Source organism: Larimichthys crocea, chromosome XIII (genome assembly GCF_000972845.2).
Source record: "Larimichthys crocea isolate SSNF chromosome XIII, L_crocea_2.0, whole genome shotgun sequence".
In the NCBI taxonomy this organism is placed as follows: domain Eukaryota; kingdom Metazoa; phylum Chordata; class Actinopteri; family Sciaenidae; genus Larimichthys; species Larimichthys crocea.
In genome coordinates, this window is record NC_040023.1 from 3,665,437 (window position 1) to 3,683,208 (window position 17,772).

At 38.7% G+C, this 17,772-nt stretch overlaps 1 protein-coding gene across 1 annotated transcript in view; it reads right to left on the reverse strand.

Moving 5' to 3' along the window:
* Nucleotides 1–728: 728 nt before the first annotated feature.
* Nucleotides 729–17,772, reverse strand: part of LOC104928575 (CMP-N-acetylneuraminate-beta-galactosamide-alpha-2,3-sialyltransferase 1) — a 56,481-nt gene continuing 39,437 nt past the window's right edge. The window contains exons 4-7 of the mRNA XM_010742883.3: nt 8,101–8,280; nt 5,009–5,054; nt 3,823–3,942; nt 729–3,562 (exon numbers count right to left, since the gene is read on the reverse strand). Coding sequence (XP_010741185.1) covers nt 3,389–3,562; nt 3,823–3,942; nt 5,009–5,054; nt 8,101–8,280 — 520 coding nt within the window. The 3' untranslated portion in view covers nt 729–3,388. The remainder of the gene's footprint in view (nt 3,563–3,822; nt 3,943–5,008; nt 5,055–8,100; nt 8,281–17,772) is intronic.

Here is a 17,772-nt window from a genome sequence, read left to right on the forward strand (position 1 = left end):
TCTGCATCTTCTGAAATGTATTATTTATAATTAATTAACCTCCCTGACCTTTTCCCCCCACATATTTCAACAAACAAAGCTCCAAATGTGTTTTACCACACTGTGGGAGTCCACTGAACAACTGAATAATGCAAGATTTCATTATCAGTCTCTCCCACGCGTTGGTAAACTTCTTGAGTCTACAGAAAATACACAAGTATCAAACATAGATTTTTCAAAAGGTGCTGCTTTAAATGGGTTTTCTAACTATTCAACAATAAATGCCTCAACTCAATGAAAAAGTAGATTAAATACAGGTGAGTGACAGACATTGTATTCATGTTTAAACATGATCAATCAATACAATTTTATCAGTTAATAAGTCATCCCATCAGTCATGTAATGGACAAATCAAGCAATGTTAATGCTGATACATGTTCTTGTCCACTAGGTGGCAGTGTCCCCTGCAGTACAAACGCGGGCCACTTGTCGCCTACAAGGTGGCTGACAAATTTGAACTGAACAAATGTTGTGGTTCCTCTTCTTAGCAGCCTCCTCTCACGTTGAGCGGAAAGCAATCATGAAGACACTAACAGAGCAAATGTCCCATTATGTTTCAAGGCACATGGAGCAAATCATAGCCTATTAGAGAAGCACCACCGAGCTCAATTTCCTGACGAGTCCAAGATAATATTCGCAACCATTCAGATCAGAGATTTGTTGGTGCAAATGATAACGTAGAGGCAGGATAAGAGCATCTGTGTTTTCTTGAAATCATAAAGCATTTAGTAATTCACACATTCACACATGTACAACACGTTCAGCAAGTGCATCAAGCCTGGAAAAAAACATAGTGTTTCGTCAAAGATGTTGACATACCTAACCAACATGTACAGTATATAAACAATTTTTGGACTTGGTAAGATGGTAATACTAACACTGAATACACAAGAACAACATAAACTTGTTAAAGTGTCTCACAAATTTGGTAACACATAATGATAATGATTACAATATAGCACAATTTGAATCCTGGTGAAATTAAGTCTTCAAAAACTCCCATCAAAGGCACTTACCACCGACTTTTCACGAAAAAATATATGTCACAATGTACATCCAAAATGTATCGTACATCATTGAATTTAATGATAAGGCACCCCTGTGTAGGCTGTAACTTACATTATACATGAAGAATGTCCACAACTTGATAAAGAACCTGGAGCATTTCAAACTTTTCTATCATTTTTTCATAGCACTGAGTGATGAATATCTCATCAATGATTTCACTATAGCAAAAATCTAAATCCAGGTCTCCTGTAGAGCCAATGGAAAGTCCAAAAATCAATCTTAAAATTATGGTTTCTCATGAGACTGCTTGCTTTGTAATGAGCTATGTAGTTTATAATCTGTAATCCTTCTTCTGTAATCCTAATTTCTAAAACAGTATGATGCTACCACTGCTTCAGTACAGTGCTGATAGTCACAGCTACTTTCCAAAAACAATTTGAAATGTAGACTTGTCATATCATAGTACACCTATCCACTTTGTGTCAGTCCAACTCAGATGAACCCAGCGATGCTTCTGGATGTTGTTGATATATGGCTTTCACTTTGCATTGTAGAGTCTTAACTTGCATTTGTAGAAGAAGAACTGAACTTTGTTCACTCACAACAGTTTTTATGAAGTTCCCAAGCCCCCATGGTAGCATCCTTTTATATAATTGTGTTGGTTTTTAATTCAGTGCTACAGGAATCTAAGGTCATTGGCATTCAGTGTTGGTTTTGGAAATTGTTTGACTATTAACTATTTGCCCACACAGTTTTTCCCAAAGTGCTGGACCTTGCTTGTGAAAGCCTGAACTTTGACCAACCTGCAACCTACAACCATTATACTATTTTAAGCATTCTGCAACTTTCTCAGTCTTTTGTTTCCCATGTCAACTTCTTTTGTAATGGTAGGCATAATATTCAGAATATTAAAAAGCAATGAAGTTGATCAGTTTTCAATAAATTATTACAATTCATTCTGAATGTATATACCAAATTCCATCGCCATCTGTTCAATAGTGAAGAGATATTCCAGCCAAATCCACAAATGTCAACCTGCTGGTGGTGATAAAGGAAAAAGTCAGGGATCAGGAAAGTTACTGAGATTCATCCAATGGGGAGCATGAATGTATGTATGAATGCAGAAACTGACCAACCAACATTGCCATCCCTATAAAAAGTAGACAAGGTGTGTTTGTGGGGACTGGTTTTAGTATTTTTGGACTGAATATGTTAAAATTTGAAAACCCTCAGGTTATAAATAATGGATTTAAGATTTCACCACCAGAATGTCATTTCTGGCAATGTGGAGAGGACTTTCATGTTGAGAAATATTGAGGGAATATTCTGTAATAAAATAAATCAATTAATAAATGAAATATGGTCAGTTTGAATAATTTTAGCCACTTCATTGTTGGTGCGTGGTTAAAACTTTCTAAGTGGGGTCGATGGTGTGTTGGAGGGACCTGGGCATTTCTAAAATCCTGGCTTTCGCTCTGTGGGTGTAAATTATAGCAAAATGTGTTCTTTGCGAATGATTTTGGATTTTGGCCTATAATTTGCAGCTGCAATCAGACAAGCAAGGTACGAGTAGCTTTGTAGTGCAGGTTGTTTATGAGACTTTGAACAGAATCGTTCAGTGTGATGAAAAAAGAGCTGATTTTCTCTCATACCTGCGATTATTACAATGTAAAACTCCTTCACTGAAGTGATATTTACATCATAATCAATAGTGTGTTTTCTGTGAAGCTAATTAAAATGTTTGCTGCTGCAGGACGCTCCTCCTGCATGAATGACAATGATAGACGCTGCATGAAATCCTCCTTACTTTGTCTATACATCAACAGAGCCATTAGTTGTGAGTCATTATGGCATATTGTCTGACTACTCTTGTCAACAGGGCTTATTTTGTGTCAATGACCAATAACACACAAAGCTTCAGGTAGCCACAATGCCAAATATCTATAGAAAAGAGAACAAAAAGAGTACACTGCCCGCATACTATGTAATAGTACAAAAGCTTTTTCTGTATAGCATGCTTGTTGATGACAGATCTTCTCGTCTTCTTTTTCTTCACTCCCAGACACATTTGAGTTAGGATTAAAGATTTTGAAACAAGTGGCAGTGTTGCTTTTGGCTTGTTGATCATTCCCAGGCAAAAGCTCTGTTGGTTTGTCAGTAGGGCGGATGTTTCTTAAACAGTAGATTAAGTGAGGAAAAGGAAACTGGACATACCAGAAGAGTTCAAGCGAGAATGTCTTTGGAAATCATGATAAAAAATATTGTCCTTGCGTAAGAGGGAGGAAAACAAACATTAAAAGGTTAATTTGGTAGGCATCCCACTGCACGTATGGGCTCGGTATCATCTGCCTTTAAACATTTGGATTTTGTGCTTGTCTGCCAGCAGCAGGGTGACATTGTATTCGTAATCTCCGTCATGGACTCCTGTGTGTCGAAACGCTCCGGCCAAATGGTTCTCCTCCCAGTAGTGGTGCCAGTTTCCATACTGGTCTGCACCAAATCCAAACACGCTGACCTGGACCAGACGAGGAGCAAAGGAAGAGGAAAACATCATCATACACAAGCTTTATACACTTCAGCTACATTCACTCATCTGTGGATTTGTTTAATTTTCCACATCACTTCAGATGCACATATTTTGAATTTTTTCATCCTGAAAATGCAACGCAACAAAACATCCAATGAGTTGTCCTTGTAAAGTTATTCCTCTCCACTGAGGGATTTCAGTTGAACTTGTTTGTCAAAGTCATGCCTAATACATGTGGACTTTCTTACCTCATCACATATGTGGATAGCGAGCAGCAAGCTGAGGAAGCCAGTGGAGGGGTATCTTCCATGGCCTTCAAGCCAGGACTCATAAACATATTTGAAAAATGTGGGACTGTAAATCAGCACCTGCAAGAGTCACAGAAATTTCTGCTACTTATTCATTTACAGAGACAGAGATTATATATATTTAATATTATAGTCAATATAAACTTTATACACTATATATATGTAGTTAAAAGTAAAGTGTAGTTTGGAGAGCTTTGGTGTGGGGCTGTTGTTACAGTAACGGTTTGCACTCGGCCACTTAATGCTACAGCAGTGCAGAGACTGATAAGTGGCTGATGGTATGCCACTCTTTTTTAGTAGCATGTGCTGACTGTATGTGGTATGTCACTGCTCTGCTGCTGTTCTACCGGCTTATGGCACTTCAAAACACTGCTTTCCACTGATGGATACCAATTTAACTGGCATATACCGATATGTGTACCACTCTTGTTTTTTATATGTCAATTCTTAGTGTATGCCACTGTGACTAGTGTATGTCATTACTGATAGCACTTCCACTTCCCACCATCAAATTTGATTTGATTCTTACTGGCATATGCCACTGCTGTGTATATGCTTATTGCACAGTATAACTGTTGCTCTAATGATGCATACCACTGAAATTTTATGGAACATGAAGACATTTTTGCATTAATGCCGTACAAAGCTAGATAACGATGATAAAGTTACACCTAGCTGTGCTAGGTGTAAAGTGGCACCCATCAGTATAGGACAAGTAGCCTGCCATCTTTTTCCAGCACAGCAGCAACATACCATCATCAGCAGTGGCATATTCCATTAAAGAATTGTCATATTCTGGCAGGACAGGTATGTGTGAGTGACAATAAGCGATATGACGTTCTGCTAAGTGCCACATACCCCTCGAACTGTAGCAACATAATACTTATGGTATGTGAAACACCCAGTGGTAGAAGAAGTAGAAAGATGAGTCTCAAAAAGATCTGCTACGGATCAAATAAGATGTGCATTCAAAATAAAATGTTCAACAATCACTTGTGTCACGTTTGGGTGTCCACATACTTTTGGCCATGTATATATCTATATATAATGATAAAGAGCATAATGTCCAAACAAAGGTGATGCCATGGTTAATCAAAAGTACTGCACAAACCTTCATATAACTCACCTTATCTTTGTTTGCCTTTATCCTGGATGAAACAGGTATATATGTGCTGTAACAAAAGAAAATACCAGAAGCTTAAAATCTGGCCTTTAAACCTTGAAAATCCTTGAAATGCAATTCTGCTTCTTTGTCTACAATCATTGGTATCACATCTACAATCTCACTAAAATCTGCCCATCCATGATTCGAATCTAATTTAACTAAGGACATGTCTAAAAATAAACACCAAGTGTCTTTCCCTATTCCAACTGTATGAGGCTGAAGCTGATTAAACATTACGGGCAGATTTAGAGGTCATCACATCACATTAACATATGCTCACCATCGAGGCAGGCAGCAGGGGCGCTGAGGGGGCTGTAGCACCCCCTACAATCAAGTGTAATAAAAACCATCAGTTAAACTTATAATGACTTTCTCCTTATTACTGGGATTCACTATATTTGTGTAGTGCACCAGTATTTGTAGTAGAAAAGAGGTTTTATTTTTATCCATTGTAAATCATTGTACTTTTTCTAACATAAAAACAGATTTAAATAATGTTGACGCTACACTGACTTGTAATCACGTGAATGGTGTCCTCTACGTAACTTTGTTCCCCGGGTATGATCACCTGGAAGAAGTATGTAACACTTAAACTCAACTCAAACTACAGATACTGTTAGTTAACATTTGCTTGCTTTGTTAGCCAGGCTTCCTAGACTCAGAGCTTTGAGTTCAGAGCACCAGGCGGTGTTAGAGTTTGTACCACTGGTGATTTGGAAGAGGAGGCTTTCATGCCCGAGGTGTAGGGGAATGTTAATGGGGAGCAGAGCTGGTGTCATGCCAGAACCGGAGCCCAGTGAGCGGGCATATTTACCACAGTGGTATTGCACTCTGAAACCGGGGGTGCTAAAAATAATAATAAAATAGACACAGAGACAAAGACTATAAGAGAAATGAATGACCCTGGTCATTTGAATGAATGTAAAAGCAGGATTTTGTATAACGTCAATGAAATGTTTCGCTCAATACCCCCAACTCTGACTCACTTCCAGCATAAATTCTACAACACGCTTTTGCAGACTTCATGGAAAAACATAAAGAGATGGCATACTAATGACTGAAATGAAAAGTAATGACTATATGGTAAGATACAATCCAGACAAATGTTTCCAATTAAAGTAGGGTTTATCAAGGCTATTGCCTCTGCAGCAATGAGTCTCATTAAAATTCAAAGATTGTACAGACTGGTCCAATGCCGTTTAGAAATGAAAATGGCATGAAACTGTACAAAACGGCGAATGAATATGAAAATAGCCTGTCAATCGTCTGGTGCATTATATTATTACACTACTTTATACATCCTAATGTTAGAAAGCAAATCCTTTAAGATACACAGGGTTGACATTTTTGTATAGAGAAGTGTTTAAATTTAACCATTATGATTCAACGTCAGGAGTGTGAATGTAGTCCAAGAACAGTCAGTCCTGCGACACCCATATTATTCAACAAGACTAGAAAATGTATCCAAATAATTCACAACACATCAGTTAAGAGCTGATGGCTGCTGGTCTAAAGCTGATATTACTGCCAGTAAAGTGAATTTTAATGATGCAGAATGATTGCTTTGGCAGAGTTAGAAGACAACTGCGCATTCATAGGAAACATTTGTTTGGATTTACTCGTCCTTCTACCATCTAACATGTTGGCGTGTTTGAGTTATTGGCAGTGGCATGAATTGGCAGGGGGCTTCATTTTTTTTCCTGGATGTCCAGTAATCAAGCTAATGATTACGGGTCATTGAGAATGAAGCAGCTGAAGGTGAAATTTACTGGAAGATTAAAAACTGAGTGATTATCCTTGTACTTACGGCAATCTGACAAATAGGAATACTGAGCGGGTGTGATTGTTATGACAATCTGGTGTTTGGAGAGTGTAAATGAATCTGGGAGTGCGACATATGCATGATGAATTGTAATGCGTTCGCACATTATAAATTTAGAGGAGAGTTGAACTGTAGTTTCACTGAGGAATGATTAAGTGGGATATTTTTTATTTTGTCCGAAGATGATACGCCAAAAAAAACTCAGTGAGTCTCTTGTATTGATTGCAGAATTTATATTATTTGGCAGAATGCTAATAGAAATTCATATAAGAGTGATGTATATTTACTTTCTGCTTTAAAACATACTGCATAACTAATGGCTACAGAAACTATGCTTATGTATCCATGACTGTAAAGACAATTAAATTAAACAATGTCATTTATAAGCGCACATCGTCCTTATCACAATTATTACGTACGAACATATAACATAACAACATCTAAAAGTTCCTTGGTTGCAACAAGTACTGCCCATCATACTTCTGAGAAATATAAGATAAGATGGGGGCAACACAAGAATCACCTTGTATTTGCAGTTTGTTAAGCCAGGCCATCCTACCCGAGTATAAATCTCACAATGGTGAGTCAGAGCTTTGAGGGAAGCGTGATAAACTGTATTTATCATATGCAATGCCTGAGCAGTGACACGCATCTACAGAAGATCCCCATAATCTAATATTGGTAAAAATGTGGCAGCAACAAGTTACTTTTTTTTTTTTTTAGATCAAACTTGTTTCTAAATAGAAACCTAATTTAAGCCTCAGTGTTTTTTCACCAAACACCCATCAGCATGTGGCTCCAAAGTCAGAGAATCATCGATCAGAACGTTAACCCTTTTTAATGAAGTGAAGATGGCTCGTGTTTGCAAACAGTTCCCATTACACATCCCGCAGACACAGGGCAACATTAGTATTCATTTAGAGTCATGTTTCTGGCTATCTAGTCCAATATCAATTTCAATTATCAATCATTTTAGCTCGCTTGGTGTTTCAGTTGCTTAATGCTCCACTATGTTCACCGAGTAGTTGCTAATCTTGTCTTGTCAGTGGTGTGGTGCTGGGAAAGTCTCTGTAAAAATCTCTGTAAAGCTGAGGTGAGCTGCAGACTCAGGTGATTATTCTTTGTGCGTTTGTCACTAGAAGCAACATTGTTCATATTACACTATCAATTCATCCATTCCTAATATAAATTATTGATTAGAACAGCTTTAACATTTCATAATTACACTTACTGTTTAATGGTACCCGTGGTCAGAGCACTAATGATCCACTGCAGGTCCAGAGTCTTGAAAGGAATCAAGACCAGACTGGTGGTGTTGTCCAGGTCTATGGCACTTTCAGGATACATGACATGATGTGTTGTTCTTGCACCCACGTCCTCTTCAAAACCAGTGGTCGGAGCCTGGTTCATTCTGTGGGGACAAAGAAGCAGAGATTTTTTTGTTTGTTTCTGGTCTATTTTCCTCACATCCTCCTGCCATCTTTATCTTCTGCACAACAGCTCAAATTTAGGTTTATTTCACCCACGTCACAAAGATGGGAAACAATTGGCTTTAGTCGTACTAATAACCACAATCTACAAATAGTTTTTTGTTAAAGCCCCAAGTCAGCTAAACTACATGGCACCGAGACATGGAAAGCCAGACGATGATCACTATTTTAAGACAAAAACAGAAAACACAATTGGTCCTGCTTCACCATGTTTTGGACATCCAAACACCCATTCAGTACAATCCAGTGTCCATTTGAGCCCAACAATTACCGGCTGGCAAGCTAGGTGAAGGGTCCTTATTATAATGTCCAACAATACTCGCTCAAGCTGGAGCAGTAATTGGCAGGAACATAGTTTGACAGTGGAAATTGGTTTCGGTCACTGGAAGGAGGTGACATAGAGAGGAAAAATCATGAATCTGACCCCCCGTGTGACTAGCATCACCTGTTTGGGTGCTACGGTCAGAGCAATATCATCTTCCTCATTACCGACTGTGAGATGACAGCTATATAACAACTTGACATTTTCAACCTGAGCCTGTCAAGACTCAAAACGACCTCCTGCAGGAGGCATTTTGTAGTTAGGCCTAGTCCATTTAATGAGATTTTTTTGTTGCAACTGTAATATTTTCTCTCGGGTTTAAGTAATCACCATGACCTTGAGCACTTGGAAATAACTGTTCCTATTAATTAAATTAGTCAGTCACCGCCGAGGCTAAAAACTTGTTGTTGAGGTGCAGCTTCTAGGCTATAAAACACTTACATCAAAGAGCAATAAGAAGGGTACTGTTGTATATCATCAATAAAATCATGTCAAGTATTATTTATAAAGGCTATTGGCAATTTGTCTCAGATGGGCACCGCAATTTTCTAATTATAACAGCATCTAACCTTGGACTGTATTTGGATAAGACTCCACATATCACCTATATTTTGTCATTTTGTAATTAAATCTGCATTTAATTATTTCCTGGCCACTTTGAGGGCAAAGGAGACAATAAATACAACTCTAACATTTTTTAAAGTTTTAATACATGGTATGGGAAATATACAGTGTTCTTGCTTTAACTGATTTAGTTTTAACTGATCTTGCTTTTAATTGTGTTTTAACTGTGTTTTAATTTGATCTTGTTTTAACTGGTTTAACTGGTTTTAACTTGATCTTGTTTTAACTGTTAACCATTTGGGCTATTTATTGTATATTGTTTATGTTTGTGAGCTATTTGCTCAGTCAAGGTTTCCCTGAATAAAGAACGGAATAAAACATTGTAGGAACTAGCAGCTAATGTAGCTGTCAAGATATTGCCTATTCACTCGACCAGCATATATGCAGCAAAATTAAGCTTCCACTTGGAGTTTTGTTTCTTGTTTCGATCCTCAACAACTGCTGAGGGACATATATATTTTTAGCTCTTTAGATCTACTGTGTTCACCAGCTAGTCACTAAATTTTCTGCTTTTTGATGCTGGACAAAATGAACAATGTGTTTATCAAAGGTTTATCAGCGAAAACAGCTGTGTGTGCTGAATCTTGAAAAAGAATAGTACATTTGCAGGTGATAAAACCAAAACAGTGAGCTGAAAGTTGCTAAAATGATGAAGGGAATTGTAGTTCAGTGACTCTTTGGGTTTCATATGGACATCATCATTTTACCCTCTGCTGATACAAACATATTGAATAAGGCGTCTTTAAATCTATAAAATACTTAATTTGTCATGGTTTTGAGTTTCTTCTTTAGTGTTTTCTGTTTTATTTTGTATTTCTCCCCTCTGCGTCTTGTGTTGTTTTGTTTCCCTTTGTGTTTCCCGCCAACTTGGATCGTCTGCTTCAGCCTGATTAGTTTCACCTTTGCCTGATTAGATTTCACGTGTGTCTTGTTTTTTTATTGGACTTCTGTTGGATTTATGGATTTAGCTTGTTTTTGTCTGGACTCACCACCTGCCTTCTGTTAATTTTGTGTTTACCTGCCGTAAGTCATTAGAGTCTCCCTTTTTGTTCACATTCCAGTCTGCTAAATGAGACATAACTATTTTAAGTTGTTCATTCAGAAGGTTATTTAATTTCAGTGTTTCAAGTCAAAAATATATAATCCAGTACCTAATAGAAAACAAACTGAGAGGGTGTGAGCTCAATCAACAACTTAAATTAAAAACATATATCAAATCAGCTTATTAAAAAAACACACACACACATGATGCACAGCTGTCTTTATGCAACAGATAACTGAAGCAATGCTACAGCTGTGAAATGGTTGGCGGGGCACTTAGTCCCAGAGGAGATAAGTGTTGTGTCACCACTAATAAAGCTGCAGCACCAGATGCAGTTATTAGAAACACTGCACTGATTATTGTGATATTGCATCTTCAGTTTTAACATTCAGGGGGGAAAAGGAGCCGTACTTTACAGAATAACAACTTGTCATTTTATATGAACAGACTGTTCGATCCATCAGACATAGAGAGAAGGAGGAGAAAGGGCAATTGGTATACTCTCCTTTAACAAGTAATGTGTACCATTTCCTTCAGACCAAACCAGGTTCATGACTTCAGCTAAAACTGGAAGACGAGAAGTATTGGCAAGAGGTTTTATGGTGCAATATCTCAGCGGAAGAGAACATTTTTCTGATAGAACTACGTCTGTGGATTTCTCTTTTAATGGTAACTATGGCTCCTGGGAATTTAAGAATTGCTCAGCAAATGGATCCCAGCCGTCCAGAGCAGATGAAGAAGTATGGCAACGAGGGCAGAGGAACACCACGCCACATATAAAATAGTACAATGTGAAGAATCCATCACTTTTGCTGCACAATCAGAGATATTCCACTGTAACACCACATTACTCTGCGTTAGTACTTGCAGGTATAGACTACAGGCTTTGATTGATTTTGATGTGATGTTCTTCTCAACTCACACATGGCAGAGAAACAACAACTGCCTTATTTTCTTCTTCTACTGTCCAAAGTATAAGTCATTTGAGACTGTACACAACAGCGAAGAAAAGGCAAGACACTTCTCTATTGTAGTACAAAACAGGCTGGATTTCTGTCACATACTTGTGTCGTCCTGCCTGTTCTTTCTTTCTACCTTTATTTGTACAGCTCTCCTGGCCTGTCTTTGGTTTGAATGCATTGAGCACAATAAAAAAAACACAAAACAGAGTCAGGCTAATTTTTTCGTGTTACTCAAATCTGTATGGTTCAGGCCATTATTCAGTACAATGTGAGGGCACTCGCCAAGTTAACTTAAGTTGTTAAATGGATTCAGTGGTCTGCTCGTTCACTTAATCTTGCGGGGGCGTGCGATGTCAACTGCTCTACAGAGGTGAATATTTCAGATTGGTCTAATCAATATTCAACTTCTGCTCCAACTCCTCTCTGGCACTGGAAATTTACACCAGATGGACTTGAAACAAACTGGAGCAGATGTATCGAGCCTTTGAAAAGCCCATTTCACCAATGAGATGGCAAACAAGGCTTTAAAAAAAATCTGGTATAAGAAAAATAGAGCCAGAGAAGATGAACACTTGAAATATTTAAGTGGAAATATTAGGATCAGTATTTTAACCCATATGTGGTTTTATTGTGGCTCTCTAATATAATACAGGTGGAGAATCATAAAGCCTATAGAGGGTCTGTAATACCCTTCCAGAAAAAGCTTTACGCCGCGACGGATGACTCATTTTCAGGAATGGAGTGAAATTCAAGTGGAGGTCTTTTCACTGATGACAGATATCTTGACCAGTGAATTATAGCGGGGCTGTATGGAGGCTAGTGGAGGAGAAGTGTCAGTACTGTGAGCATCAATCAACTTCACTCAACTTAAATGACTCTTAAAAGCTCAAGTTGAAGCTTTTCACTGCAAAAAAAAAAACAAACACTGTTTGTGTGTCTGTGGATATTTTGAGACATCACTGGGTAAAATCAAACCAACAACTCTGAAGACTCAGACTGGATCAACTGCACCAAAAACATCAATGACTTCATTAATGAAACATCACTGAGGCAGGTATTTTAATTGTCTAACAGGCACGAGCACATCTGTCAGTGCGGATCATGGGCTGCTATTGTGATGTCCATGCAGTGCTTCATCTATTTCACTGACATCCGGCCTCAGGGCTTGGTTTGTTATAGATAAAATATAACAGCCAGGGGAACCCCTAACGGGGACTACTCTTAGCTCTTTTTGACAGGAAACTCAAGAATTTAGATGGATCAATGCCCTCTTCAAAGCAACCAGACTCCTCTGACAAAAACATTAATTTTACCGAGCAGAACACAGGAGTAGAGTTTGGTGTTTTAAAAGTTGGCCAGCAACTCCTGTGTTTACAAGGTAAAAAAATATCGTTTTTGTCAAAGGAGTCTGGTGGCTTTGGAGAAAGCTAGGAGAAAAACCTTTGGTTTCACTCAATGACAGTATAAACAATGGACACAGCAAGAGTGAGGTCACCAGTAGGTTTACCTAAGCGCTGTTTTGAAGCCAAGAATCCATGTTGGATGCACTGCTTCTTCCGCCTCCCGGTTAATTTAAACATCGCCAAAGATGTGGATCATCGGCGGACCAAAAGTGGGCCAAATGACGCCTGGATGCTCTAATAAGCCGTCTATCAAACGGCAACGCCTGATTGACAGGAATTACAGGAATTACAGTTTTTAGCCCTTCCGAATTGGTTTCTTTTCCCAGCATCGGAGGTTGTCACTTGGTTTTACTTTACTCCTTGTAACTGCCACCACAGCTTCCACGTTAAATGAAAATGGAGGCAGTAGGATGGATACGCCCATCGCTATTGATAGCAATACTAAAATAGCCCCCATCCCCTATGCAAAATGTCAAGCTGAATAATTAAAGTCGAAACTAAAATGGCAATGCAGTTTGATTATCAGGCTATTGATCGGTGGGTATAGGTTTAAAGATTCTGTAAAGAAGTCTGTGTTAATTAGTGAGAATTAGTATCTTCATTCAAACAGATTGTTAGTTTTGACATTCAAATATTGTTGGGCTGACCTTTTTGTTTGCTGGTTGAATTCTCTCTCTCTCCCTCTCTCTTGAAAACTGAAACTGTGATGCTAATAAATGATTAATGTTATCTTTAATGTCATGGCTGTTCGCTTTTGCCTGTCGGACATTATTTGTCTAATTATTATTCATTTGTCCTTAAAAAAAAATGCCGTGAAAACCATGAAACACAGTACTCCATAACGTGGTTCAAGGTGCAGCCGGATCACGCAGCATGACATAGCCAACTAACACTTTAAAGGTCAGTGGTATTTCAGCACTGTCTCATTTCTTCACAGCCTCACTAGTGCGCTCCTGTTACCACTACTCTCCTCTGTAAGCCAGACTGTGTGTAAATTTTCAAAATGCCTACGGTGTTCCAGCTGACTAATAGTCATGATGAGGAATGAATGCTGCGTACATTTCTATCAGGTAAGTGAGGCAGTGGGGCCAGAACAAAGCAACAGATGAGATGAGATGAAGGCACAGAGTCCCAGGTGTGGTTTCAAAGCTTCAGGCTTTGTAATTAACAGGGCAAATACTAAACATGCATTCAGTGTGGCACTCAAAGTGGTTTTGAGAACAGTGTGGTTATCCTGCAACCACGGCTGACGTTATCCACCTGGTTTTTAAGTGTGGGCTGATGAAATACCAGGTCTGTGGACCAGGAGACCAAGAGAAAGGTCTTGTTGCGATCAATTCTTGATCTCATAAGTATCCGGTGAAGAGCTGGAAGAGTAAAACCATCGAAAGTTTAATGCTCAGCTCTTCCCCAGACTGCCAGCAACAATGAAATTCCTTTGCTGACTGACTGATTCCTCTTAATTAAAGCCTCACCATGCCTTACCTCGCACAGCTCGTTAAAGGATCTCGCATCTCGCACAATGTGGGAACACATAACAAGTACTCCTTTCGCACTGTATATCACATTCGGTGAGCGTTCGCTTAACGAGTAAGCCGGTAGTTGTGTTCACACACGCACTTTTGCTGACATTTTGGGTGCTCTCACCTCTAATTTAATCTCCAAAAAAAAAGTGTTTTAGTGCCCTGCTGGACTCACTTGTATCTACAGTATGCAGCTGGATCTTCAGTAAAATCAGCAAGCTATACAAAAGGCTAATTATAATTCAATATTTCCTTTAATAAATATTTGATTTCTGAAAATTTGCACTTGCTAGTAATCCAACAGGCTGCCATTCATGTTCTCTTTTATTCTTGTTTGACTCTGTGCGGTATGAAAAAAAAAAGAAAATCTAATTAAAACAGATAATAATTCACTCACCAGCAGGAGCAAGTAAAAAAACACTCAGCAAGAAACAACCTTCACTAATACATTTTAATCTTTCTCATTATTATGTTTGTTAGTTGGGTGAGCAGTTAGGTCAAGGTAACTGTACGGAAAAACAAACAAAGGAAGTGCAAGTAATTTGAAAAAAACATCAATTTAAATAGGTGCTAATTTGAATTCATATTACAAGACAGACATTCAATAGATGCTCTTAAGTCGGCGTGGGTAGCTCTGAACTCCGTTTTTCTTTGTGGCACAACAACAAATAGGTGAGCAAAGGACAGAGTGGATTGCAAAGTGGGTCGAAAATGAAGCTTGCATTAGAGATTTTAGTGATGGTGGATCTTTGAGAACACCTTTTCTGTTGTGCTGCAATGATAATAATGATAGTAATAAGGAGGAATAATTCAAACAGAAGCTTCAATACTTTAAGCTTTAAGGCACTGATTACAAACACAAAATGCAGTCCTTACTGAGGCTGTTGATGATAAGAGGTACTTGTAAGGAGCGCTCCGGTCTTTCGTGGGCCCCCGGGAACATATCATTATGTTAATAACACTCTCACAAAGGAAGTAAAAATTTCATTTTCTGAATCTTGTAAACAATTTTAAAAAGGTACATCATTACTGGTTGCTTGGCAAACTAAGAGGACAACCAAAGCTAGAAAGCTTGCGTCTTATTTGTGTGAAAATCATGATTCTAATGCCAGTTTCAAGCTGGGTCTTTGAGTCACAAATGTGCTGCGCCTACCTATTACATCTGCTGGCTTTAAGATCCATCTTAATGAAGTTATTTGCAAGGGCTTACATCATCGTGTCGAATATAAGCTTGACTGATCCTCAATTTAGCAGAGTAAATATGAATGATGAGACAATCATATATCCGCGACAGACTACTTATTTTCCGATCAAATGCGTCGGCGTGCCCATGGAGCATACAGAAGAGCTGAGGGGGTGCGATTGCATATGATATCAGATATTCTGTCCTCAAAAGAGACGTGAGTTATTATACTTGTGAATCCGTCTTTGTCTGAATTTCATAAAAATATATATTCTGGACAGTTTTTGCCCTCAAGCATGTTGCCCAAGTTTTGTGGAATATATTCAACACCTTAGTGTGAATCTTCTTGTTTCAGTGTAGCTACGGTGACCTTTTGGCTTAACGCCATGGCTTCCAACCAAGCATGACTCTGAATATGATGCTCCGACTTGAATAACTAAAAAGAAAACAGCGTATTACCATAGCGCTTCTGCGGGCAACTATTCCGGTAATAACTCTTGGCTTGGTCCTGTTCCTGCCATCCGATAATTGAATTGGTAGACAATGCCATGCTGCTGTCACAGCGGGAGCTGGCAAAGAAGATAAGTGCAGTAATGTGCCTTTATACAGAGGCAACATGTCACAGCAGGTTGACAAAGCCATGCTGTGATAAATTAAGAGCCATGCGACAATACTGCGTGATATTTGCTTTTGGATATTTAAGTGGCGCTCTGGTTACTCTTGATAAGATCTTCGTGTCAGCCACATCATCATGAAGCCCGCTTGCCATCAATCTTCCTCACAGTGTCAGCTCTGCTCTGCGACGATAGAATAGGCTCACTTTATTTATTTTTTAACTAAATCAAGCTGAAAAAAAAAGATTTAAATAGTTGACAACGTATTTAAACCTGCACTCATTCCTACCGATAGCAGCATGAAGGACGAGTACAGCATTTTGTTGCCACTTCCTGACGAATTTCTCCATAAGGCTGCATGTTAAAATGTCCAACTTCACAGCAGAAATACAGTAAACATGTTTACAGCCCGGTACAAAAAACAATTTTTCTGTCTCTAAAGCTAATTTCCCCGTTCATGACAACTGTGCTGAACCCAATCAAATTATATTCAGGCTTAATGTGATGCAGAATTAACAGCGTTGCTAGTTTGATTGACAGGTGCGTGTCATTACAGACGGCTCGTTTGAGCACCCAGGTGTCATTCGGGGGCCCGCCTCAGGTCCGCTGATGGTCCCTCTTTGCCGATTTCTAGATTAGCCGGGAGGCAGAAGAGAGGCAGGGCTGCCAGCATTTTGAGCTTCAAACTGTAGCTCTTCAGAAGCCTAAGGTTGCTTATTATTTACTTACTACAGAGAGATGTTCACAATTCCGACAGAAACAGCAACACTGCACAAACAAGACAAGTGACTCGCCGAGCCTTCAGATCGACATCTTCTTTCACAGATTGTTTACGTGTGTTTCCAATCAGGGAACGCCTATGGAAACTGTGCTATATTTGTGACAAGAATTTAAAGTACTCTGTGTGCACACAAGCAGTCACTCGCATATTCTCTTTGTTGTTTGTCTATTATAGTGCTTTATTTAATTAAGTCCAATTAGTCTCTGCTGCATTATTGATGCTATATTTAGACACACTTTTTGCTACTCCCTACATCTTTAAGTTGCACTTTCCATTAGACTTAATTAATCATGATGCAAGACAAGCATCTACCGGTCCAGTTTTGCTTGTTGTTTGGTCCAAATTGCTCTTCCTTATCTCCACTATGTGTCCGAGCTACAGGAGTAAGTGTGATTTCACTATCTCTGTGTCTTCAGCTCCATAAATGTAACTTTATTTTCACATTTCCTAGATAAAAGCATCGACTTTGTGTCTAAAATGTGCTTTTTATCTGCAATCAAATACTCGGAATGGGTATGGTGTGTACTTTCCCTAAGATAAGATGTCCAAAAAAATGTGCTTTTGGCAAGCGTACGCATTGGCCTGTCAATTAGCATGCCTTAGAAGAACAAAAACATAATACAAATCGAGTTTGAATTAATTCTTCAAACAGCACATCTGTTAAAAAGAAAAATAAATAAATAAATCAAAAGACACAGAACTCATTTTGTCCGTCAAAGGCAGGCACAAAGGCTCTTTTTACGACTCAAATCTATTTTACCATTTCAATCTGTTGAGTAAACAACAGGCTTTAGCCCATAGGCCAATGGTGCTTAATATTCATAGTCTAAAAAAGGAAGCTATAGAGGATCTGGTCGAATCACATTGTGGATCTTTGTAAAGCATTGGTTTTCAGTCCCCGTTCACACTCACTGGACTGTGTTTCCAGATAATTTCTGAGCTGATGTCCTATAAATGTC